The sequence below is a fragment of the Temnothorax longispinosus genome, chromosome 2 (genome assembly GCF_030848805.1).
Source record: "Temnothorax longispinosus isolate EJ_2023e chromosome 2, Tlon_JGU_v1, whole genome shotgun sequence".
NCBI classification, from domain to species: domain Eukaryota; kingdom Metazoa; phylum Arthropoda; class Insecta; order Hymenoptera; family Formicidae; genus Temnothorax; species Temnothorax longispinosus.
Window position 1 is genome coordinate 9,015,915 of NC_092359.1, and position 26,637 is coordinate 9,042,551.

Below are 26,637 nucleotides of genomic sequence, written 5' to 3' on the forward strand. Positions count from 1 at the left end.
TGTTATGTAGGTGTAATATAAAAAATGAAACTATGTATTATTGTGCCAAATAGACTTGCTCCTACTGGCTGTACTTAATATTTTTCTAATAAAAAAAAATTAATGATTTCCGTCCTGTGGGAATGATCCGTTATTTAGGCTTAACAAACCCATAAATCTGAGTTCAATACACAGTAGGCACTCACATATTTTTATACACGCATACATCCGTACATACATTTTTCTGTATGAAAGTTTTATAAACATTTGAAAAAAGAAACAAGATATAGTCTAATCTGAGAAGAATAATAGAAATTAGAATAATAAAAATAAAAACCCATAAATACCTGTTTGATGTAAATAGAGCAGAAGAGCTAAAACTTATTTTTCTATTTATATTTTTTACAAAGATAAATAATTTCTGTGAATTGTTAGCTTTGTACGATTAGCTTTGATAGAATGGTATTTAAAAATATATTATAAAATTATTTTCTCATTGATAGAAAAGTTTCTGTACTAAAATAAATTTTTATATATTATTTTTAAAATCATTTTTCGTTTATAGCACCAGCTGGTATATTAGTACGCTGTATTATCAACGCTCTCCTATCTTACAGTTCAATTCTAAGTTTACAGTTGTAAATAATACGTTATATAAATAGCAATAATAATCTTGCTAAACAATTGTGTCATATATGAAATTTCATCGCACTGCTTCCGTTACTGATTACAGCGAAAGTAAACAAATTCATAAAATACAGATAATTTAAGCGTTGACTAACGTAGTACTCGAATCTGCTCAGCTTTATTACATTTATCATAGTTATTTTTTTTACACGGCAAAATGTTTCTAAAGAAGTAGTCTAATTAAAATGAAATCTGTCAAAAGTTAGATTCGCAATTATCTAATAAGACTGATACGTTATTAATAATAATTAGTATATTAACTATTTTTTTAAACATTACTTTACACAAGAGCGCGTAAACCAACGTTTTATTCCATTTGTGTGATTCAATTGAGAAAAGAAAATTCTAATACATCCTGTAAATATTTTCTAAATATTTTCTGAAAATTTCTTTGTGCATATACGTACGTTGCTTCAGTGCGTCGCTTCGGGATAACATTTTTGTAGCGCAAATGTCGCGAAAGTTGACAGTTCAGTTTCTTTTTGTACTCCGAATGGAATCAATGTTACATATAAAAATAGAAGTTTTTTGACGAATACAAAATTCTGTTTTCCGCGCATTTGTCGAACAAAGGCTGAATTTCTAAATTCATTGCTGAAAATCTATAATATACGTTACGTGCACTATAGATTTCCAGCGCTGGAAGTCTATAGTGCACGTAACGTGTACTATAGATTTTCAGCGCTGGCAATGAGTTTTTAGAAACTCAAGTGTCTATAGCGATTTAGCCGACCCTGAGCCGCGCACGCGCTCAGCCAATCGCGCGCGTCCGAATTGCCCCACGTGACGCAAGCGTTCGCTCTCGCAGAGTGCACCGTGCACCGCGCACCGTTGACCGTTGAGTCGTTGACTAGCGTAGTGCGCAGTGCGCGTCCCACCATCGCTGTCGTTTGACGGCTCTTTTTTGTGATTAGGCGAGGACGAGAGGGCAGTGCGGTTCGGTGCGAGTGGTGCGGCCGTGCGGTGCGAGTTCGAGGGTTTTCCCGCTGTCGCGGTCGTTTCCGTGGGTCTCGCGCGAGTCAAGAAAGGATAGAGAGAGGGAGAGAGAGAGAGAGAGAAAGAGAAAAAAAAGTGGGGACGTAGAACGGGACACGAGAGCGCGTTTACAAAGTCCGACGTCCGACGCCGTCGAGTCGCCGTCCAGTCGCGGAAAGATAATACGGTCGAGTCTAGTCGGTGACTAGTTTTTCCCGCCGGATTTTCGCGATCTGGCGCCAGCAGCAGCAGTCCGAGTCCGAGGCAGTCGTCCAGGAACGGCGGCGGTCGGTCGGACGTGTCGCTAGTGTGTATAATACGTCACGCACGTGCAATACCGAGTACCGAGATCCGTCGGCTGAGTCGGCTCTCTTGTTGTGTGTGTATATATACATATACGAGCGTGTGTCCGTGCGTGCGTCCTGTCCTGTGTCGTGCGTCGTGCGTGCGTGCGTAACACCGCTCGCAGTCGGTTGAGTCGGTGTCTCGAGGAACCTCTCGCGGGTCCGAGGAACGGTGTAAAAGGAAATATATATTCGGCGAGAGACCGCGTGCGCGTGCCCGCGCGGATCAGCATCCCGAGTGCGCGGTGAGCGGCGGTGAACCGCGGCGGAGAGGACGACGTGTGTTAGCCGAGAAGGAAGAGGAGATTAAAGATGAGCAAGACGTGCGCCCGCTGCGAGAAGACGGTCTACCCGATCGAGGAGCTCAAGTGCCTCGATAAGGTACGTAAAGAACACGGCTCGCTCGAAGCGCATCCCTCTCAAGTTCTGATCTCCCGAGAAAGGAGTGCCGCTCTCCCCGGGAGAGATGTACCGTTCCCGTTCGGCCCCATTGAGTAGGGCTCGGCCCAGTGGCGGCCTTCGCGCCACGCCGGTCGACGGCCTTCCTCCTCGTCGTCGTCGTCGTCGTCGTCGTCGTGCGTGATGCACGCGTGTTTAACGTCGTGGAACGCTCCGCGCGCTCGCCGAAGGGAGCCGTCTACTTGTTGCGTCTCGATGCGGCGCGGCGCGGCGCGGCGGACGGAAAGTTTCGTTCAGTTTCATTCGGTTCTGATTAAAAATCGAATGAATGAATATGTATACATATGTATGTAATAGTTTTCAGAAGAATTGGATAAAACCTGGAAAGAGAAGCCGAGGAATCCACTTGTTGCGCGCCGCGCCGTTCTCGCGACGCGAGAACAAAAGTATACGCTTGGCGCATAAAAGGCTGCGAGATAGCTCCCCGCGTTCAGCGTGTCAAAAGGATGCGAGGGCATTCTGGATGTTGTACGTTGCCGGGATCTCGATTAACTGTATTAACACCCGTTGAAAGCTGTTAGACCGTTACGAGGATATAAATTCGCGTTTGTTTTCAGTTCGAATCTCGAATAAATAAAATCCAAGTACGGTACTTCAAATGGTGACGAGAGCGTGGATCAAATTTGGTATGCCAAACATGGATATCAGAGAGTCATATTTCGAGTGATCTTTAAGCCCGATAAATAAAAGAGATACAGAGGCGAGAAGATAAAGCAAAACGTCTTATCTCTTCCTTTTTTGGTTACATTCACGTTTATTGTCTTGAAGAACACAAGTCTCGGTCTCGATGATTCTGTCTTCGTATAATGTTTACCCGGCTTGATTTGATACCCATAGAACGTTCCTGATGAATACGACAATGATAGAATTATTCGATAGAGTTTTTTTGGCACTTGCTTTTAAATTTCTTCAAGCTCGCCTAAGCTTCAATAACGTTTACCTAAGAACGGAGTCTATATGGAACTGGATAAATAAGCGCTAAATTGCATCCACGTTAAACGTTTTTTTTTTAGCGCGCATTAACGTAGCAACGTTATTGTCTGGGATTTTATTTTCCGATCGTTGTAGAATGTGCAGTCTCGCTCATGGCATGGCATAGAACGGGTACGCGGCATTTTTTTCGAGATACACGCAGAAACGGAGTGGGAGTATACATGGCAGGATGTACCGTTCGCGAACCGATTGCAATGGTTCAACTGAACGTTATAACTGGTATCTATAAATGTAGATTGCGGAAGGCCTAACATAGTTGCATAGCTTTGCTCTTTGGTGCATTCCACGCATGAAAAAGTAAATTACAAATTATAGGAGGGAAATAACAACGAGAAGGGATAGTACGAGAGAATACCTGTAAAATTAAAAGGGCGTATCCGTGCGTTTGTTTTAGTTATATATATCTTTTATTTTATTTTATTTATGTATTTTGTATTTACGATTAAATATTTTCCAAGCATTTTTTAAAAGCAGTCACGAGGTGTACAGCACCGACACATTTCGTGAGATTATCACGTTGCTTACGTGTTATCTACGTATGCTAATTATCTACATACTTTGTATTGCATAATCATGTAACGGTATTTCATTATATATCTACTTAAACGAGTACATATGTACTTGTAAAGTATGTCGACTATTCTTCGGGCAATTTTTAGGCACTAGATGATGCTCGTTCTCGTTTAGCTTCCCTCGTTTCTACGAATTCTTGTTTGCCGCCGTTAAAAATAAATATCGTTGAAATTTATTTCGCTCTATCCCGTCATTCAAGCGGAATGTAGCAAATAATCTCTTGCTTCATTCACCGTATGTACCAACTTCCGCTTCCGTCGAGGATAAGACCTTGAAATGTCTCGGATTTACGACTCGCGTTTTGCTCAAAACTGTGAAACCGTGAGCGAGTTTTGTGCGGGAAGTGTGTTTTTATCGCGAAAGACCGTGACGTTGCAATTCCCATTTACTTCCATTCGCTGTGCTAATTTATCCGACTTTATTCGCGCGAGAGACCGGAGTCTGGAATTAGTCAGCCAATTAAAAAAATTTTAGCTTACAATTAGTTTTGCGCTATTTCGATAATTTGCTTTATTCCAAAACAGCTTCATAAATATATAGGTTCGTATATTTAGCCACGGAAATGAAGGGAGATATACTCGCAAATTAACTACAATTTTAACAGAGTCTCTCTTATTTTCAATTTATTTACTACTATACGACAGGATTTATACAAGCGAAATTGTATTATTAACAATTTAACTCTGTAGAATTAAAGGATTAACCAATATAGTGCTATTGTACGAGCCCAAGTCCGTTGCGTACGGTACGTAGAATTAGCATGTTTTTATCTTAAATACGACGAAACATTATTTAGGAAGGATGTCGCGTAAAGAATTTATTTTACGACGGAGAAGAATTGTTATTTTATCTACAATTAATACGTCCTTAGTATCTGATTTCTTTTCTCGCGGCCGTTGTCGGGAAGATTGACACATTATAGCGGACCGAAACTTTTTTTGAGACAGATTACAGGATGTACCGTTCTCGTTTAGTTCCGCTCGCCGAGCCGTCCTCAGTTCCATTCGCCGCGATATTTCTCGTCTCGTTTATCCTTACGTTGAATGACCGATACTGAGCGCGGTCTCTGCATACAGAAAGAGAGACGGGAAGAGAAGAGAGAGAGAGAGAGAGAGAGAGAGAGAGAGAGAGACTCTCTCTTCTCTTCAGTCAGTTTTACGCCGAATCTTTCTTCCATATAAGCGCAGACGATAGCTCTGCACCAAAGATTTATCTTTTTTCACGCGTTAGAAATGAACTTTGGAGTGAAGTGCACGAACTTTGGAATCTCGTTACGTCAGTGCATCTTTATTTAGAATAATCCGTTCGCTGTCGCTTTATGGTAATAATAATCGTTAATCTTTATATGTTTATTTACCACGAATAAAAGAAGGAATTCAGATTCCTTCACTCTGAGAAGGGATTTGAATAGTAATTAACTTTGTTAGGTTTCTTATATCTATTCTTACGTATCTTGTCCGGATGTTCGCGATTACACGAATACTTACTATTTATTTAAGAGGTTCACAAGCTTCCACTAAAATTTCAGTTTCTCTAATCAATGAGGAACTACAATTTTATTTTTATTAATTTTCATATGATTACTTCGGCTACATAATATGATATTTATTATAAAAAGGAAAAAAAAAATATATATATACTAGCTGGTTACATGCACATATGCTGTACGTGTTTGAAAAGTATCTTATTTGTACAGTTCGGTACTAAAGGGCTTATAAAAAAAAACTCGTTAGGCGAGTTAACGGGGTTTTTTTTTAATCGCGTGGGCGGCATTCAGCGCCCGAAAAACGAACTTCGGGCGTTCGAGAGGAGATAGAGCAAGTCAGGATCCTAAATTTGGATGTGTATCATGCCGCACGATCGCTACGTTGGTTTTCTAAATCCTCTCGCGCGTCGTTGCATGCGTCTATCGCATGCTCCATCCATTTTTGGTGTCTCCCGCAAAGAGAATGAGGAAACACTTCGTCAGCGTGAGGTTTACAAAGGCAAAATAAAAAAAGAATATTCTGATAAATAACCAATCCATTTCAATCGATCTATTCCTTTCATTAAACTTACCAGAAATTATATCGTAAATTTTGTTAGGGTCTGAAAAAAAATTAATCAAATTTAACGTAGGATCCAAATTAATTTTTTATTTTTATTTTTTTAATCTTAGTTTGCGAGAGTCTTCCAATTTAGCAATTAATGCTTATACGTATAAACTATTTTATGTATTATTTAAAATAGCATATATATTGTCAAAAGTAGTTAGTAGATATCTTTTTTGTTCACTTGGACTACTTGTAAATTACTTTGCATGATCGTGCACTTTTACACGTAGAATTGTAGATCGTTGTTTACGCTCGAGTTTACGCCTGTTTCCATCACACGTTCGCGATGTTTCATGAAATTGCGCGGTTGTAAGTTGCAACTGCGTCTCTTTCCCGTCTCCTCGAAGGAACCCGAGGAACAGAGGAGGAAAGAGAAACGAAAGAAATGGAAGAGCGGCGCGATACGAGAAGGAATTGAGACGAGACGCATTACGTTACGCGGTCAACAGACCGAAGACGGATTATAAAGTGCACGAGGGAAAATTAAGGGGAAGGGTCTAATGAAGGAAAATGTTCGTAGCTAATCAACTTCTTCTTTCTTCGCGTTGGACGATGAATTCTTCTGTGAAAACTTGCAAACTGTGCCTTCTGAATTATTTCTCTCTCTTTGAGTTACTTTCTAGTGGTCTAATCAAATCCAATGTAATTCAATCAATCAAATCTAATCTAATCGACTTTTTTGTATTCTTGCAATTAGACGAGAAATCCGTAATTTTAATATTCCGCTTTTTAAACAGATAGATATTTATAGTATTTAACCCTTAAATGCCACCCGGTCCAGCGGACCTCAGACCCTTTACAATGATATATTTTCAAATGCTTCCCCCAAAAATGGAGCTCATGCTCCCATTGATGATAGTTGAGAGATTGACCTACCCGGTTGTACACTTAGCAGTACTCAGTTTACTTAATTTTTTATACTATGTTGAAATTGAAATTTTAACAATATAAGCATTTTATTCTCTTTTCTAAGCCTTGAACAACATTGAAAATAATTTTCATAACTAAATATCAAAAAATCAATGAGTAAGGAGACATTTTTCATGCTGGGGTCTTTTAGACCTTATGTGTCATTTACGAGATTCTTGAGAGGTGTGGCATTTAAGGGTTAAGACGCATTTTATTTCTTTCATTGTATGGATGCAAGAAATTTTGAGTATTCCATATATTTTTACAATAGACAGTTATTATATACATTGTTTTTATTAGTATATCTCACGGGTTTTCTTAATTATTGCATTATTCAGTGGTATTGCATTATTCAAGATACTTATCGTCTTACTTTGAAAAGTAAGAATGATAATAAAAGAATACGAGAGATATTAAATGAGATATACTTAAGAATATATTTAAATTTATTATATGCTTTTCATATGACTTTTATTTGTTTTTTTATTTTATTTTTCGTTGTGCAACCCGCATTCAATACGGCACGCGCGGTCTAAAGTTATGTCGACCAGGAGCGATTAATTTACGTTCTATTAGTGAAGAGCAGCAGCTACTTGCCGTTTCCCAATCTCCCCTCTTATCTCTCGTGCCTAATAGGTACACGTCTTTTAATCGTAAATAGCTATTATTATTTTGACCGTAGTCTCACGAGTATCTTGCTTAATGCTTTGATGTTCTTTCATTATTACTTTCTTTCTCAAATATGTTAAGGAAAAAATGGAGAGAGGAACTCAAAAATTCTATTCTAATTTCTCTTTCTCGTATTTATTATAAACCAAGATTTTCTCATTACGGTATTACTATACTATAATCATATGTTCAAAAATTTTAAGAAAACCTAGAAATATTAATTATTTCCTAGAGATCTTAATTATCTATATAATTAGAAGTTAATAACGTATATACTGTGCAGCATTATCTATACATAAGATATGTATGTTAATATCTGTATAATTTCTATAAACAAATTGATTTGTTCGCTTATTTTTAATAAACCTCTAAAAATAACTTTTATTCGCGAATGAGGACGATAATATCGTTTGCGATATGAATATCCAGCGTTCAACCTGCAGCAAAACTGCAACGAATTACGAGCTGAGGCTACCCGTTGCGTGGGCTTCGCAACAGGTGGGAGTCGATCTAAACCTGTTGCTTCTTCTCTGTTATGCTTTTCTCGAGAAATTCACCGATTCGGAGAATTCGCGACAGAATATCATACCGTATTGATAAAACGTAGCTTTACGCAACCGAAATATTACATGTTTACGTCGACATAAATTGAAATTGTCACGCGTTTTCGCATTTTTTACGCTCGAACGAAATCCATCGGATTATTAATTTTTACTCATTATTATTTTTATCAATTGCGTGATTAATTATATAGTATATAATAATATCCTCATATTCCTATTACAAGCTAGCTACTTACAAATTCGTTATGGCTGCGCAAACTTTGGATACTCAATTTAGTCATATAGCGTTTAATTGACCGCAATCCGACTAAACGACTTCTCACTTTTCTGGACCCGTTGCTTTTCAGTCATTAAGTATTCCTGCTATGCCAACGATGCGGTGCGGCATCCGGTTGTTCCCACCGTCTATTACGAAGGCATGAATAGCGATTACATAGGAAATACACACATGGCATGCGATTCTTTAAACACGCGGGAAAAAAATTGGAGCTATTTTTAACGTTAATAGTTCGTTTAATAATTCTTTCTCTTTGCGGCCTACCCATAGATAAATCAATTCTAATCTATATTACCATCATGATACACAATTTGTCAGGAATCGCACTAACAAGCGAAGAACATGAGACAATTTAGCAATGGTATTCCGCTGGTGGTAACTTCATATATAGTAACATGATTTCTAGTCAAACAGATAAGACATAGACCTACTACGAGGTCACATCTAATGGCTTGATAATCTGCTTGATAATTTTGTACTAGGAATTACACGATATAAATAATATCTCGATATTTTATTTTTAAATAATAATTGAGTATTTTTTTGTAAGGATATACTAATTTAGATGGATTCTCTGCTGAACAATGAATTTTTTTGTCGATTTTTTATTCTATTTTTAACGTGCTCGATTGAATATTTAAAATATTTTTATTGGGTTTAATTCCATGATTGTAATCGATGTAAATATTCAATGAAGTAATTTGCATTACGTTTGTCACGTAACGTTCAATCTCCAGCTCGTTAGAAAGGTACGCGAGATCGGTTGTCATTGTTCTACCGAATACCCCCTACTCGACAATTCACTACGTAGCCGAACTTTCACTTTCGGCGATAATATCGATTTAAGCGCCATTCTTCCTTGGCTTTTCGACGAAAATATACTTCCGCGCGGTTGATGTAATCCCTTCTTTTTAACGAGTAACGCAATCATTACAAGGAATTTCGTACAGCATGTGGTTTGGTTTTTTACTTTCATAATAATTGCTATATAAATACGGTATTTAATATAAAAAGTAATAGATATCTTTTAGAAATAAATTGTTTACGTAATTATATATCTAGTCCATAATGTAATGAGCACCGGATGCTGTTTGGCGGCAAACAAATCACGAAGTTTTATCTTATCGCAAGTCATCGACGATAAGAATAATGTTATAGAGCACTCGAGTGCGACCATTATCGGATTCTTGAGTTTTTTATATGCGTATCGGGGCATTAAATCGCTTTTCACCTAAGCGCATAATTAAGGTCATATCCCATAGCGCCGTCGCGCATTTAACGCCGAGCGTATTCAAGAGATGTGAGCGGTTTTGCCGCGCGCGCTGACCGCTCTCTTCTTAATCCAGGACACCGTATACACAGCAACTATAAATAAAATACCTTTTGCGAAACAAGAGCCTTGCACAGGCGAAAAACATTCCGAAATCGGATGAAAGTGCTCGGTCAAGAAAGCCAAGTACAGCGTTATTCTCCCTATGTAGATTTCTTATCAGGACTGGTGCGGTCGAACAACTCTGTACATTATAATCTTGCAAACTAAAAGCAAGCTTATGTATAACCACGTTTGCACGCATTATAATAGTGTACAAAATAATTTAATTGTTCTTTATTCGTAAAATTTCATTTTTGGCACGATGGAAAGTAGATATCTTGTAGGCGCAATTTCAAATGCGCGTTTCTGTAAATTTTTGGATCATCTTTGTGTCTACTTACTCTTTTTGTACGATTTATTTTAGCGCATATTGCGATCTTTTCTAAACTGTAAAGCTTCATTGCAAGATATGTATCAAATATAAACGTTAAAATATGAGATCAATTTTTAACCACAGGCATACCTGTGTGTCCAACAATACAGTCGTGTTTGTTACAAGCATATAACATGTATCTTGCCGATCGCGCGATACAAATAAGGTACCGTTGCATTCATTACCAGTCGCATTCCGACATTGTCTCGTGAATTGACACCGGTGACCTCGCCGTCAAGAAATCGAAACGTGCCGCGCTTCGAAAAAAAGAAATTCCGTGCCGACAATGTTTTATTTAACACTGCTACGTTTTGCTGGCCCTTTACGGAATTAAGAGCGAAAGTGTTCGATAAAACTCTTCTTCGTGATGCTTCGATCCTGCAATGCACGATTAAAATCGTGCTTTTGCTTGCCGGCCTACTCGATTTAACCTTTCATTTCAGTTAAAATAAATGCTGATGTTATTGACCAGTTGACTTTTTTTTAAATGAAAATAATTACTTCTACGTTGATATTTGTTAAAAAGGAATATGATTTTCTCTTTTCTAATTGTAAGACAACAACTTTTCTAACAGTTTTCCAACAACTTTTTTAAGAAGTTATAACTATAGAAGCTTTGTTACAGCTGGACATTTAGTCTACTGAATAGTTATAGGTTATAAGTTATAGTTTACTGTATATGAAGACTAGTTTAAAGGCTCGCAAAATTGTTTTATGTATCCGCTACCTTTTGTCCTCGCAACTATTTTCTAACGTATGCGGCTTTCGAAAGGATCATTAAAACACATTGCGGTGTGCCTTCAGCTTCCTGCTCGCGATGCGATTTTGCAACGAAGGAAGTCTTATGAGAAAATCGTGTGCTACTAACGATTGTAAAACGTATATAAGAGAATAGCTAATGAGCATATTTCTTCAAGTGACTCCTTGAAATCCTTGAAATGTATATAATGTTTTCGTTCCAATTCAACATTAAATTATTTTTTGCTTTTTACGCCAAAAGATATTTAATAATTTAAAAGCTGCTAACTTTCCATCCTCCAACACGGGGATATAATAAGGAAGTTGCACAGTAGACTCATTTCATAGTAATGAATCATCTCGTGTTTCGAGACTATCAAGATCGAGTTGTCGGGGACTGCAGCGTTCTCTCGCGATCTGTAACCTTTGTCGATTCCTGAGAACGGCCTTGCCGATTGCCTCGATACGACTACGATGACCTTCGATTGTCTAGATTAGTTTAATAGATGGCTTGACGCGATGAATAAAGCCGTACGTGTGCTTCGTCCAGCTGCAACAAAGCTTCTTACACTCTGGAGAATTAAATTTATATTTTCATAAAAAAAGTAATCGCCTTAATTTTATTTTTTTATAACAGCTTTACGTCGGCCTGAATCTAAATTCAGCATGACTAACAAAAGGATGTAAGTTTGAGATAATAATGTAAAAAAAAATATCGACGAAGTATAAGAAAAGTCACAAAATTTTTAAAATTAATATCATTTTTTCGATACATATTGCTCAAAAGAAACAATTTTTATAATAAATTAAGAAATATGTTACAATATAATAACCAAACATTAAAAAAAAATTAGAATTATATATTATATATGAATTTGTAAGTTTGTGTAATGAAAAACAGAGATGTATACTGTAAGATATAAGCGCCGTACTTGCCGTTCAATATCTGATATTCAACTTCTTGGAGGGATTATCGTGAAGTATATTACCAAATCTAGGATTAAATTGCAAACTCATCAAGAGAACTTGTATTAATCTTACCGTAAGCTTCGTAATAACGTTTCGCACATCATCATGCCGGTTTGAAGAATCTTAACGTGTCTCGTAATGTTTGCGAGGAGAGATTATGGGAGGATGATGATACGCACAGCTGCTAGATTGCAGCAAACGTATTTGGTTAATGCCCGTTGCACTGTACCACGTGAAAGCCATGTATCTTATTTATCAATGGCATATCGGGTATAACGTGACAAGGTTGAGTGCCATTTCAAGAATCTAACTAAATGTAGTTTAGCCTTTTCGAGATGGGTTTCGAAAGGGTTATAATAGATGCACTTTTAATACCGTTAAGCAGTCCGGAGAATTTTATCTCGGGTATTAAACGATTGTATGTCTTGCTTTTATCAGCTCGTAATTCCGCGAATTAGGTCGAAATACATTGTTATGTTATTTATATATCCATGATTCTCTCGGGAAACAGCGAAATCGTTAATAGTGATTTGCGAGGTCATTGGTCATAGCTAATGAAATAATTATCTTCTCTATATGTGTAGGACGGAATATTTGAAAATGTTGTCGCTGGTCTTGTTCAGAATATATAGGATAACTTATTTTTGTTTGTTTATTAATTTACAATTTTATTTATTTTATTTTAGTTGAAACGATTTTGTATTACTGTATGCAGTTATTAACCCTTCGTCAGCAATCATGTTTTTACTAATTCGTCGTTCGGGGTCGTTGTTCGAACACGCATTGACAGGAACCGGCGTCACCTCGGCAGCGAAACTTCTTTACCATAAACTTTTTTTTAGAGGGGGAAGGTACCAAACGCCGCCTCCTTCTGTGCGAAAAAATTCAAGAAAGAAATTTCGCTTGGGTCTTAAAACCCTTATTGCTGAAGGGTTAATAATGGTTTGAAAATTTACGAATAATTTGGCTAAACGTTTCTATATCGGTCTGCTATATGCGCCAATTAATAATAAGCGAAAACTTTTAACAGACTTGAAACTTCTTCCTGTGATAGCTAAATTTCTAGCCTAATATTATGTTTTCTTCTCTTAGAGAAAAGTATACTCTTCCACACAAAAGTTGTAATTAATTTCGGCGGTTAAATACTGAAGAATATCTCGTTAAGAGAGAAAGATTACTGCGAAAAACCGTGATAATTGCGCCTCATTAATGACACACGATTATCTGTATAATAAGTTAGATTGCTCTTATATCGATATCATTATTATGAAATATTGACAGTCCATAACATTGCGAATAAGGACGCAAGATATCATTGTCGTGCCGTAATGTTATCACCGCTAATAATACCAATCTTATCGCTGACGTTAATTTCCCGCAAGTGCAGTGCAATAAAACTTTATGTGATGAAATTATTCTGGTGAAAGTAAATAATTTATAAGCATATAAGCTCTAAAGAATCCGTAGAAAAATTAAGTAGGATACATCTCGGTCTTAATAAGATTCGTAGAAAACAGACCCTTTTAATATTTATAGAAGCACTTTTGTAATACTTGTTGATGTAACCGCCGAAAGCGGTTGATGACGAAATACGCTGCACATAACATTATATCAGATTGTGAATCGGATCAGGTTTTATGCCAATTGAAATTCGAAAATTCGAGCGTTATATTAAGCATTTTATTTATTTATTTTTTTCCAATTTTCTCCGCGCTGCGCGTGTTACGCAATTGCGTGAACCTGACAAATCGACGTGGAATGTCAATAACAACGTTTCCTTATTACAGACATGGCACAAGCAGTGTTTCAAGTGTCAGGGCTGCGGTATGACCCTGAATATGCGGACGTACAAGGGTTTCAACAAACAGCCATATTGCGAGGCGTAAGTATAAACGTTATATGTCTTCGTACTTGACTTCTCGTCTACATGATTGTGTGTACCTCTCGTTTCTCTGACGAAATCCGCGTTCCACTTTATTGCAGAAAGTCGACCCATGAAAACTGCTGTTCGGCGAGCCGAATTGTTTGTCGCGTTCTCCTTTTTTTTCTGTCGTATACCGAACTGCTTTACGCAACCAAGTTAATCGCGGTAATTCAACACTTATTGGCGACAGCTATTGTCTGGAAAAAAATTATAATGAAGCGCAAAATGCGTGAACGAGTTCATTTTTTGCGTTTAATTTCTTGCACTTTATATTGTAACGGAGAAGAGTGGCTATGCGTTTTATGTATTTTTTATGACTATTGTCATAATATTTTAATATGAATTTAATTTCTCCAATTCAACATATCACATACCTCCGTCCTTGTTCATTTAATCTAAGAATGCGCGAATTATCTCCGTAATTACTGACTACTTGAGAAGAAACATACCGTTCCCGCATTCAAGTGCCATAAACGTCATCCTCGTGCAGCGCCGAGATAAAATCCGAACGCGCTAAATGTTTATTCAAGATCTTTAAACGCGCAATTTGATTTCGCTGCGAATACGCTCGGCACTCATATGGGAAAGGAAATGCAACATCGGTATTAGCGATGCTAATGGCACACGCACGCGCCTCGCGCAGGCTCCTTGATGCACGCGTAGCAATAACGCGACGTTTAATATCCGGTGAACAAACGGGCTGAGAGGACTCTCGCCCCGCGAGAAGAGCATACGAGAGGAAAATAGCCGCTCGCGCTCGGTTTGCGCGATTGCGAATCTCCGATGGTTAAACGCATACCAGGCGTGTCGGTGTCGACGCAGCGAAAGAGCGCGCGACCGAGAGGCGCTCGCGCTCGTGCGGTCGCGGGATAATGCTGAATGCACGGGCTGTGTCGTGCCTCCTCCGGCGTGGATCCTCCTCCTTTCGGACGCGGCGAGGACTTTTAAACGCGCGCGCGTGTCCTTTCACACGTCGCCGGTAGCGTAACGCTTTGCATAAGCAAGCTCCGCCTCGCGTGTCCTGCTCATACGAGAGAACTCCGCAGAATAAATATCATTTTCTACGCCTAGAGTCACGAGTCCGTTCCGCAGTGACGTTTCGCGTGTCTGCTCGTCTCGCAAATTAAACGCGCTTTCATCCAAATGAAGAATTAAACTGGAAAGCGACGGCATGTCACTGTCTACGTTTGAATGCATCATATTTTCTTCATTCTGTTGTCAGCGGCGTCTATCAAAGTAATATTAAACAGAAAAATTGTAGGTGATGTCTTATAACGTGTATCTCTCTATATTAGAAATAAGTTCAAACGTACTCTTGAGCAGGAAGGATATATGCATTTAAATTTGAATATAATGAGTTAATTGAGAGATCATGCTCGATCAAAGCAACGTAATACTAACAACTGATCGACGAAAACCAGTTTTGTCGCGGCTATTCCTGTTCTACTTGATTTTATATAAACATACATATACAAGTGTATACATGTACATATACAACCCGGAAAGATTATAATTTAGCTTTTAATTAATACTACCGACGGATCAATATTCCTCGTGGTTATTTTGCTTCGCAATGAGAAAAATAAGTCGCTGCTTATTTTGAGGAATACGACGAAGTATCGAGTTAATCATTGGGAGTGACTAAGAGATTTCGTCTTGTGACAGCCGTTTACTTATTATTCCAATAAAACTGGTAAATTAACTTTCCTGTCGCAATCTTTATAGTACTGTTTTAAATAAAGTAAGAAAAGTCACGCGGTTTGAACGTATATGAAAATTTTATGAGATAAGACGAAGAAAAAACGTGTAAACAAAAACTGTAACGATAATGTTTATCTTAATTAGGATTTCAAGTGTCTTGTTAAACGTGAGACATTCGACACGATTTGAAAGTAATTAGAATCATGTCGTCGGGCGTCACAACAAAATTAACTTGACGTTGCGGTTAATTTCGTGGCCCCGACGGATATTAATTGTACTTTTTTTGTACAATGGGAGGTCCCGAGAGGAAGCGTGTAGAATCTTCTAACGTTTTCTTGCGATAACCTCCTGACATCTTTTTATCAACTTTTTTGGCATCGTTTATTCGTTAACGGAATAACTTTCTTATTATACTTGTCTGTCGATTAAAAGTAAAAAATTTTTATAATTCAAATTCAGGTTCTACATTTTATAGATATAATTATTTATTTATTAAAGATGTTTATATACATTATTTTTGCATTAACGAAAGTAACGAACCAAATTTACTAAATAAGGATTGTGTTATTATTTTTTAGACACTTGAAGTCTTTCCTTGATCGTGATAGAGATTAAATTATCTCGATGACGCGCTAATGGATCACTCATATATAATTTCCTGTGTCTTGATCTTTGTGATTTGACTTGCTGTTGACGACAAACGGACGCGCTGCGGTTTCTCGCTGCGCGTCTTTCGTCTCCTCGTATCGGTATGCCACGTTGCACCGAGAGATATGTATGTCCGTGACTCGTACAGTATTCCGGTTGTGCATCGCGATGACGAAATCTCCGAGTCGCGATTCGAATCTGCATTTCTCTCTTCTTACGTACGGCCCCTCTCTTCGGCGCTTATATGGCATATAATATGCTGCGTAATGACAAGTAATTCGCTCGAGATGCTTCAATCCTTTTCTCGGCGAGAAAGCGTCATCCGATACACTCAAAAGGGGAACGCGAATGCGCGGTCCGCAAATGGAGAAAAAGTTTTTGATCGATTATAAAGTTGTCGTAAATATTAAAAGACCACTAAATAGGATATACTGCTACTTACAATTTGAAATTAATTTGATGAGTAATTGCAAAAGTCTTATTTAAGAATTTCGAATTTCGAAGCAGTTTCTGCAGCTTATTTTTGTTGATATTCAAACATTCCTGGCTCGCGCTTTACATTAGCCATGCTCTAAACATTTATGAAATAAATTTAAAGTCTTAAAATACGCACACGCGTGATTTATCACATAAATTGGTTAAGTTACGTTGTAAACCATTAAATTTTAAGCTACGAGCTATCATCCGATTAAAAAGATACGACTTTTCGATAATTTACTTAGGGTTATTATGTGTCATTTTAAGCATCTCGCATAGACGGTCGTTGCATGTTATTGCTTAGAAAGTTGCTTACTTGACGTAAAGCCGCATTTATTATTTGCTCGAGGCATTTGTGCCTTTTTTGAGATTGATTAAAGGAAATGGGCACAAAGTCAACGACTCTGCGGATGATGTTTCATCGAGAGAATTTCGTATTCTACGTACATCGAGCAGCAGTATGTGTCAGCGATGCGTGTCGAATCAGACGATGCACTGAATAAGTAAAGCCTAACACGTGTGGTTCATTCATACGTCTGGTTGCCTACCCCCTTTATCTCTCCCTTACGCGCCATAACTTCATCTCTCTCGCTCATTATCTTGCCCCTATGCGAACCAACCTCAATTCATTCTCAATTTATTTTTCACTCCCACATTTTATGCAGTTCTATAGTTACTTACTTTCTTTGCAGTAGTTCAAACATTTGAATATAATAGCGAGTGAGTATGTCGCTTGATAAAATAACTCCCATCCCAATCACGTCTTGCGTCATTTCAAACAGATTTGCCACTTTAATAAAATACATTATAAAATTAAAAATATCTACACATTTACAAAATTTTATGAACTGAACATTTGTTTAATGCAACTAGTGGAAATAATTAGTTTAACAACTGTAATGCAATTTAATATTGTTGAGCATTAAATGATAATTAAGCATTTTTATCATGTCCCCTTAATTTTTACATATCTCCTATCTCTATTTCACCTTTATTTAAAGCGATTCGTTGCTAGTGCAGCCGTGATTTGAGACTAATTTCGAAATTTCGTTTCTGGCCCGGTTTCTGGGCATCGTTCGTCTATTCGAGATTTTCAAAGAGGAGTATTGCAAGTTAAGTAAAGTGGTCTCTTCACGGATATAACGTTACGATTAAATAAACACGTGTTCTGGGCTCTTTTACATACACGCTTCGCCGACACGCTATACATATACGTCGAATTAAGCGCTCTACCGGATAGCAGAAGAGAACACGTGTGAGATCCGCTTGCGCATCTTTTTTCCGTCTGCCTTTCTTTACTCCACATTTGTGTTTCTTCTTCGTACTTTAGACTTTTGTCTTGCTATATTGCAGGCGCGAATATCAGAATGTACTTTCTTAAAGTAGAATTTTTATATTAAAAGTTTATTTTTTCAAGATGTGTTAAATGAATCTATTCTTGCATAAATATTTATGCAGGAAAATTGCATTTAATTAATTTTTTATTAAAGACATTGGCTCCAAACTTGCTTAAAATTTATATTTGAGAGAAAAAGCTTTTTAGACACTCCCTTGCATTGTATTTCCTTCTTCGCTTTATGATTTTCTTATGTTTCTTGAGTCATCATATGCTATTTTTATACGTAGTCATGCCTTCCTCCTAAATTTCAATAAAATCGTACGAATCATCTGGGACTGTCGTTGGGTCACCGCGAATGACTCATTTCCTTCGACGACGATCGTTTCTATGTAGAGGATGTTACTCGTTTGCGTCTCACGATAATCCCGCATGTGATATTTAACCACAGATTGGTCACATTTTCTTACATTCATACATAAAAGGAGAGAGGTTGCGTCGAGTTCATTGGTGTGAACAGAAAATATACGCTCATCTCTCGATGATCTGAGATCTGGGTCGTGTGTTAATTTTACAGAAACTGGGTTTTTTGTACACAGTCGCGTCTATTTCTTACAATCGTGAAATTTTTCTTGAACAATCCTACATCAAGTAATCATAATGTTATCGTAATGTAACGTGAGGTTGGACAAATTCTTGTTTAATCACAATACAGTTTAGCATTTCGTTAAAAATGTTTATATTTTTATGAAAATATTTAGTTTGGCTTTAATTATTATCATTTATTTTTAATTTACTATTTTTTTTACAGCGACGTGATTATTTTTTTACATGTACATACATATTTTTTATATTTTATTTCTATATTCTCTTATGTTATTATAGACTTTAAAACTATTGAAAAACAAAATATTTTTTTTAACATATCTTATTCATTTTACGCTCTGGTTACAACGTTATACCTGAGTATATTTGTAAAAATGCGGAGACTGTTTTTAACAAAGTATAATGCAATGCATAAACGTGCCCATGTCGAATCGTATTTGGCAGTCGTTCGCCTCGACGGCGAGCAGATGGAACAGGAAATGCCGCCGACTGTCACGTCGCACTTTTAGCTTGGAACAATTTAACACAGCTAGTCGTAAAGGGGTGCCCAGCCTAGCGTGGCCTGTCTGCATGTCTACGGTGAACCGACCTTGTCCCACAATGCATCCACCTCTGGACCCCGCCGTCGCTGCGGGCGTATGAAATTTTCGCAGCGCATTACACGAAGTCTGTGCACGGGCGGGGGAGGGGGCAACGTACGCACCGTACGCACCAAGATCACTCGCGTTGAAAATCCGCGATTAAAAGTAAATCACTATGAACGCGCGTTCACATCCGGTGTTTATCTATTTTGCGTAACACACTCGATTTACGCGAATCGCACAAAGCGAGTCGGAATGAGCGAGTGGCATGTGAGTTTCCAGTACGATATCGAAGGCGAGTGCGTAAAGCTCTTTTCACAAATTACTTACATGAGATTTGCGTTATTACGTCGGAAAGGGAGAGTCGCTAGATTCTTTTAAACTCGTATACCTTTCCTTCTTTTTTTTTACTGAACTGGAAGATGCAAAACGCCAAGCATCGTGTTACTTTGAGAAGCGAAGTAGTCTTGAAAGTCGAGATTCGTGACAAACTTACGTCTATGATCTTCAGTATATGTATCCTTATAGGTCTATATTACCAGGTAAAAAATTTCTAAATAGTTTCATTGTTTTACGTTGAGAATGAGGAAAGTACATTGAACTTTCGTAAGGCAATTTTCTGTCGAGGAAATAATATCTCTTCTGAAAGGTTAACATTTGACTCAACGCCAACTCAACGCAGAGAATTACGCCTGTTTATGAGAACCGTACAATTTTCTACAGTTAATTAAATCGCAAAGTAATTGCCGATTACGATAGGAGTGATATTTCTTAATCGCACAAATTATAGACCACAAACAGGCGCCTAGTTTCGCCTAACGTCGGCTAAGTTTAGCTTAATGTACTTTTCATTTCTCTTTTTTATTTTGATTACATAAATAATAATTATATAATATAAATAACTTACTACGTGATAATTTACTACATACATTGAAATTATCTAAATAAATCTTGTACCGTATTTAAAAAAAGTTATAAACGTCTTTTAATATTTTTACATTTTAAAAATATATCTACCGTCTCAAATATAACAATTAGATGAGAAAAAGACAAATTTTGTAGTACTTTTACAAGGCTTTACAAGGCTACAATTCATGCAATGTCTATCTTTCTCGGGCGTTTTTATGCTCTTTTGTCTCGGCCTTCGTGAGAATTTCTAGAATGCGGACACAGGTACGGCTTCGCTTTGTCGTCACGATTGACGTGCAGCAAGTTCCGAAGCCATCCGAGACTTAACCGCACAGTAACGGAACCCAATAGACTCGCCCTGAGAAATTTCTCCCGCGGCAAGAAACATTGCGCGAGACTTTACAAACTGTGTTCGCATCGATGTAATATCGTACGTAATCACTCTTACGAGAAATGCGGTTTTGAGTCTTGCATTTGCTGCTATTTATGTTACTTCTCTGTTCGTACCTACCAATAATAAGAGGAAAACACCTTATGAAACTTTATAAAGTTTGATAGCGTATAATTTAGATGTTGAAATTCTTGGTTTCCAATCAAATCATCAGGATAAAAAAGATTGAAATATAAAAATAAAATATTTTTTTTAGTTTTAACATATTCAATAAATCCATTGGCATTTAAATTTCAATTCTTGCAGATTTATTCGTGGCATACGTTAATAATGTAGTAGACATCAAATGGAAATAAGAGAAAGTTAAATTTATTATGAATTTTTTATAATAAATTGATATAATAATTCTGGAATTCTGTATCGATTCAATAAAAAAGGTGACTCGAAATTTTTCAAGAAAAGAGACTACTATAAACAACGAGTTTTGTAAGTCATAGAACATAGAATATATTTGCTGTTTAAATTTGTCGTTATTTATGTTAACAAATCGGACAACCTTTAAACTCATTGCCAATACAACTAAAGTGTTTAATGTGTATAATAATATGTATGGTCATTGGTCAATTATTCGTTTATAGCAAACGATATTATGATTCTTGGTCGTAATTTATCGATACCGTCTCACTGCTGCTATTCGACCGGTGTGATAACCAGGTGCAACAGATGTTATCCTCTCTAGTACATTGGTGGTACTTATGTACGTAGTATTCGATAATCAAGCATGCAGTGTCGCGCGATGTAGACAAATAATCCGAAGAAGGTTCGCTGAACAATCTGAAAGATATCTACGAAAATTTCTATCAGCCTGTCATTTGGTCGGTATTTATAATGTCATCGACAAACAATTGAAATGCAATTTTGTCTGTATCATATTCATAAAAGAAATATTTGAATTCTTATACCACATTTGTGTCCATTTCTACCAATGTAGATTAATTTTAATCTCGGTTTAACTTACTTTTTATTTCTTTCTAATTCTTAGGCTCAGTTTCACAAGTGTCGGTTAACTTTGAATCTTAGATTAACTCACTCTTTATCTCTGTCTAAGGGGGACATTAGAAGGAGACAAAAAGTGAGTTAATCTAAGATTAAAAGTTAACCGACACTTGTGAAACTGGGCCTTAGAACTAGAAGAAGATAAAAGTAAATTAAACCGAGATTAAAGTTAATTTACATTGGTAGAAATGGATATTAATGCATTAAATTCCACGACTACGTATTCAAATAAGATTACGGATCTTTTCTTAAATGAATACTCGGTGTATTGCGTATCAGATGCGTCATGACTCTACGAGTGATTTAATCATCTACACTCGGATGAAATGCTTCGCGTTATTTTACTCGCGCCATATGTTATATTGGCATTAAAACTCCCACATTTTCCGCTTAAGATACACCCTGAGTGCGTCAGAAAAATTCGATAAATATTACGGACGTATATCATAGTACGTAGACAAGCGTTTGTTAAGAGATTAGTCATCGCGCATACATATATATGTAGTTAAATGATTCGATGAATCACTTCGTTGCGTATTAATCGTGAACAATGTGATAGTCCGTGGATCTCTGAGGAAAAAAAAATTGATTATGTACATTGCACGTATATTTGTAGATTTGTTAAAAGCCTTGAAAAAAAAAATTTGTTCTATTTTTAGGATTATTTAGACGCGTAAATTAAGTTAGCTAATTTTTATTTTTAATATTTTATAAATAAATAATTCTTGCAAAAATCTTGTTCTTTATTAAATGTGATGATAATGTAGAGATATTTGACATTTAGAGGCTCACGCCGTTTTGTCCTGTGTTAGTCAATCTTTTTATAATTATTTTATTATAATTCTATCATATCTTTATCTCGGTTAGATTATCTGAAAAATTGCGAGTTGCGTATTATTGTTATCTCTTTTATTATATCTACTTATTACGTTATTACCTGTATCTGATGCCGTATAACAAATTTGAAACGTGCAACAGACGTCGCACGAGAAGACGCGGGCCGTATATTGTTTTCCAATTTTCCTTCGTCCGCGGTCGTTCTCAACGTTAGTTTTAGCGGGCCTCCTCTTTTTTCCACGCTAAATTCGAGGAACTCGGATGCGCATCGGTCGACAGGATAATTCTTGCTCGCCGAGCACGTAACAATGAACTATCCCTCGTCTTCTCCGAACAAAGAGAGTCAGAGTGCATGCCTTATTATTCGTGCACGGTGCGCCGGAGTATTACGTAATGGCGTGGCACAATTACCGGGTCAGACAACGCGCCGTATATGGGAAACGAAGTCGTGACACAAATCTCGATTGCGCCTCGCGCGTATACGCCAGACACAAAGTCAGTTAATACTCGTACGTTATTACGTGCGATTTATACAAATTACTTTCGACAATTGTTTTACACGCACGATCCAAGAATACGATTGATTAGCACCGCGAAAGATGCAGTTATTAAGATTATATTATATATTTATTTAAGAAGAAAAAGCAGTCTTGCAGTTTTATTTAATTTATAACAAAAAATAGTATTCTTATATAAATAATTAATTAAAAATTAAAAGTTTTACGTTTACCCAAACAAATGAGTTTAGCACATGAAACGTGATAGAAAGTTATAACAGGTAACGGGTTAACGTACCGGACATTTCAATTATCAACACAATGCAAAGCGTTTCCTTAATTGCGCCAGCACCGGCATTTTTAATGCGGATCGCAATACGATACTGTCGATACGTTCACGCGTGTTACTGAAATTGCATTCTCACGCGTGTCATTTATTGCACGTAAGTATATCGTTATGCGTTCGCGCGCCGATTTCTATCTCGTTAAGTAAGTACCGGACAGTTACCTGTGCCGCGATTAAAGCAGTCGAGTGCCCGGTTAGAAAGGTTTCTATCGAATTTCACTCGGCTCACCCGGTTGCTGGTCAATTAATAATTATCTTTATTCTACGTTAACACGCGTCGTGTACGACAAAAAACGTTTTACGCATGCGAGGCGAATTATCCGCTTAAAATAGCTCGTTTGTGCGCACGCTCATTCGCCAGGATATGTTAATCGCGCGGCAGCTTCAGAATATATCGTATCTCTTGCCTGCCTAATTAATAAGTTCTTATAATTACAACGTGTTCGGACACGCATTGTTTGTCCAGAATATCAAATCGTCTAAATAATAATTACTTGTCGCGCAATAATTTAAAATTGTTGTCACAATTAGATATTTCTTATCATTTCTACAATATTTTATTTTAATGTATAGATACGTGTTACTATTATAATTAATGTTAAAATACTAATAAACGATATCAAATGACAAACGTTATATTTCACTTGTACGGATAATAGATTAAAGTTTTTAAAAACAAAATTTATCCTCTTTAAAAAAAAGATTAACTATATAGTTTAAAATTTTCTAGCAAAAAAAAGGCCACATACATAATCAGTTATATAAATTTCATGCGTTTAATTTCCGTAAATTTTTATGCAGGTGCAGATAATACTGTTTCGTAGAGTAGCGATGATAGCAAAGGATGCAAGTATCACGTTATCATGTTATCACGTGTGCGAGGCACACGTTAAGCGTGTTGCACTCATTACGTGATGTAGGAAATACGAATTTTTCGAACTCAATCGCGTAACCGTGACGTCGACGAACATATAAATCCGCTTTATGCTATTTTCCTCCTCGCGCCTATAATTAGCTATCATAATCGACGTACTGCACGAAGGATGCTCACGATAAGACTGACGTCGTTGACCGCTTGTCGTTCACTTGTAACTTGCATTAGTCAGCGCACTTCCACGTTTCCTTTGTGTAGGAGGTCGCCCCGGGGGAATCCATGTAAAATAATGCGAGAAGCTCGTATATGTGAGGTATTCTCGCTAAAGAGAGAGAGAGAGAGAGAGAGAGAAAGAAAGAAACGCGAAACTGAAACTCATGTGAAGTACGACATACCGGGTGTACCGAAACGGTGCTTTAAACTCAAAGTGACTTGCAACTCTTGTCCGGCAGGTTTAAATGTACCGCAAATGTATACCCCCGCGCTCTTTAGCGTTGGTCAGATAATTTCTCGCAGCAACGTCGTTCCTTGTCAGTGACAAAGTTCTTATCTTTCTCGGTAGACACATACCAAAAGCCAAAGCCACCACGATGGCGGAGACACCGGAGCTGAAGCGTATCGCGGAGAACACGAAGATACAGAGTAACGTCAAGTATCACGCCGAGTTCGAGAAGGCGAAGGGGAAGTTTACGCAAGTGGCGGACGATCCGGAGACTCTCAGAATCAAGCAGAACAGTAAGATTATCTCGAATGTCGCTTATCACGGCGAACTTGAGAAGAAGGCGATCATGGAGCAAAAGAGGACAATGACCGGAGAAAATGGCGAGCAAATAGGTAAGAACTTTTTAACGGTGCGTTTGCGTGTATATATAAATGTTTTCTTTCTATTACTGTTATATCGTGTTTTTTTTTAGTTTAAAAAGATGTAATAAAATAATGGGAAATATAACCATACGTTTTTGTTTCGGATATTTTATTGTATCGTTTTAGACTGTAACAAATAAGCGTTTAAAAAACTTACTGTCACAAGCTTAAAAAGATCATAAGCTTGCTATGGCAAAGTTTGTCGCGTGATTTTTGAATTAGCTTTGGGAAAATGTCATTGATTAAAACGTAATCTGTAATTTGATTAAACGGTTGGGAATATCTTCTTCTTATTTTTATATATATCGGTGTATTTTACAACTTATACAATTTTTTTAATAAGTTATATAACTTTTCGTCTTAGATCATTCTCTATCAGTAATCATACATATACCTATGATTTTAATCATATATAATCACATGTTTAACTTTTAACATCTCAACTGTTGATTAACGACGATTTACGTAAACGGTATCTATGTAATCATTAAATTGCAGATTATACATTATATGTACGCATCAATATTTGTGGATTCGTTATGTATACTAATATATGGTTTGCATTTCATTTAAAGTTGTTTATACATTAAGTATAATACACACGTATTGCTGCAATCCATCCACCAAAACGGCGTGAAAATCAGACAAAATTCAGACGGACCCTTATCATTTTTGTGTCCATCTTCATGATTCATTAGTCATCACGTCACTCGCCATACCGTTCGTGGTGGGCAGATCGCAGATCGCTTCTCGTTGAACGTATCGCTAGCCTTTCTTTCGTGCATTGTTGATATAGAGTACGTAGAGTACACAGACGGTACGATTGCACCTGCGTCGAGCATAAACGCCAATCCGCCGCCTGCAAGGACGGCGAATTCGCCGGTACAGAGGACACCAGGTAGGATCGCCGATTACGATCCCCTTAGCGAAGCGAGGCCGAGTCCCTATTCCGCAAGGCAAGCTGCCACCACTGTCATTTATACGAGCGACAAGGGACCAGGTGCGTTTACCTTCGCCTTCGCGGCTGCAATCGCTGCAGCAATCTTTCGCTGTGTAAAGAAGTTGCATGACAGAGTTATAACAGAGAATAATTGCGTTCATTTTAATGTGATTTGTAGTAAGAAATCAATAACATTCTATAATAAAATATTAATTTCTATAATTAATATTCTATAATATTAATATTATTATTTCGTGAATTATATAACGTAACGTATGCAGAACGAAGTAATGAGATAACAAAAGTCTTGGCTTGAGATAACAAACGAATGCGATTTGCATATTTAATATGTAACATTATTACTTTTGATTACATTATTACTTTTGAATTCTAATGCGATTAATGTTACGATCGATACTTGGCATTTGTGTTATTTATGTCCACGGACGATTTATACATTCGTAGCTGTATCGGAATTATGTATTCACGGCTGTGTCCCAATAATTAAGATTCGCGAAAGATCAACGAAGGAAGAATTTTAATGATATATTTTTTTACCGCGTGAGATCGCATTCTGCGACTATTTTACGATCGTGTGGGACGGAACCCGCGTCCACGCGTAATTGGTTTTAATAGATCGTGCTTTAATCGGATTATTCTTTTACGGAAGACAAACG

The 26,637-nt window shown here is 37.2% G+C and overlaps 1 protein-coding gene across 2 annotated transcripts in view; it reads left to right on the forward strand.

Moving 5' to 3' along the window:
• The first annotated feature begins 1,533 nt into the window (after positions 1-1,533).
• Positions 1,534-26,637, forward strand: part of LOC139825186 (LIM and SH3 domain protein F42H10.3-like) — a 28,314-nt gene continuing 3,210 nt past the window's right edge. The window contains exons 1-4 of one of the 2 annotated variants that reach the window (XM_071797716.1): positions 1,535-2,366; positions 13,761-13,855; positions 24,719-24,990; positions 25,817-26,020. In XM_071797716.1, coding sequence (XP_071653817.1) covers positions 2,298-2,366; positions 13,761-13,855; positions 24,719-24,990; positions 25,817-26,020 — 640 coding nt within the window. In that variant the 5' untranslated portion in view covers positions 1,535-2,297. Of the gene's footprint in view, positions 2,367-13,760; positions 13,856-24,718; positions 24,991-25,816; positions 26,021-26,637 lie in introns of both variants that reach the window. The other variant, XM_071797718.1, reaches the window with a different exon arrangement.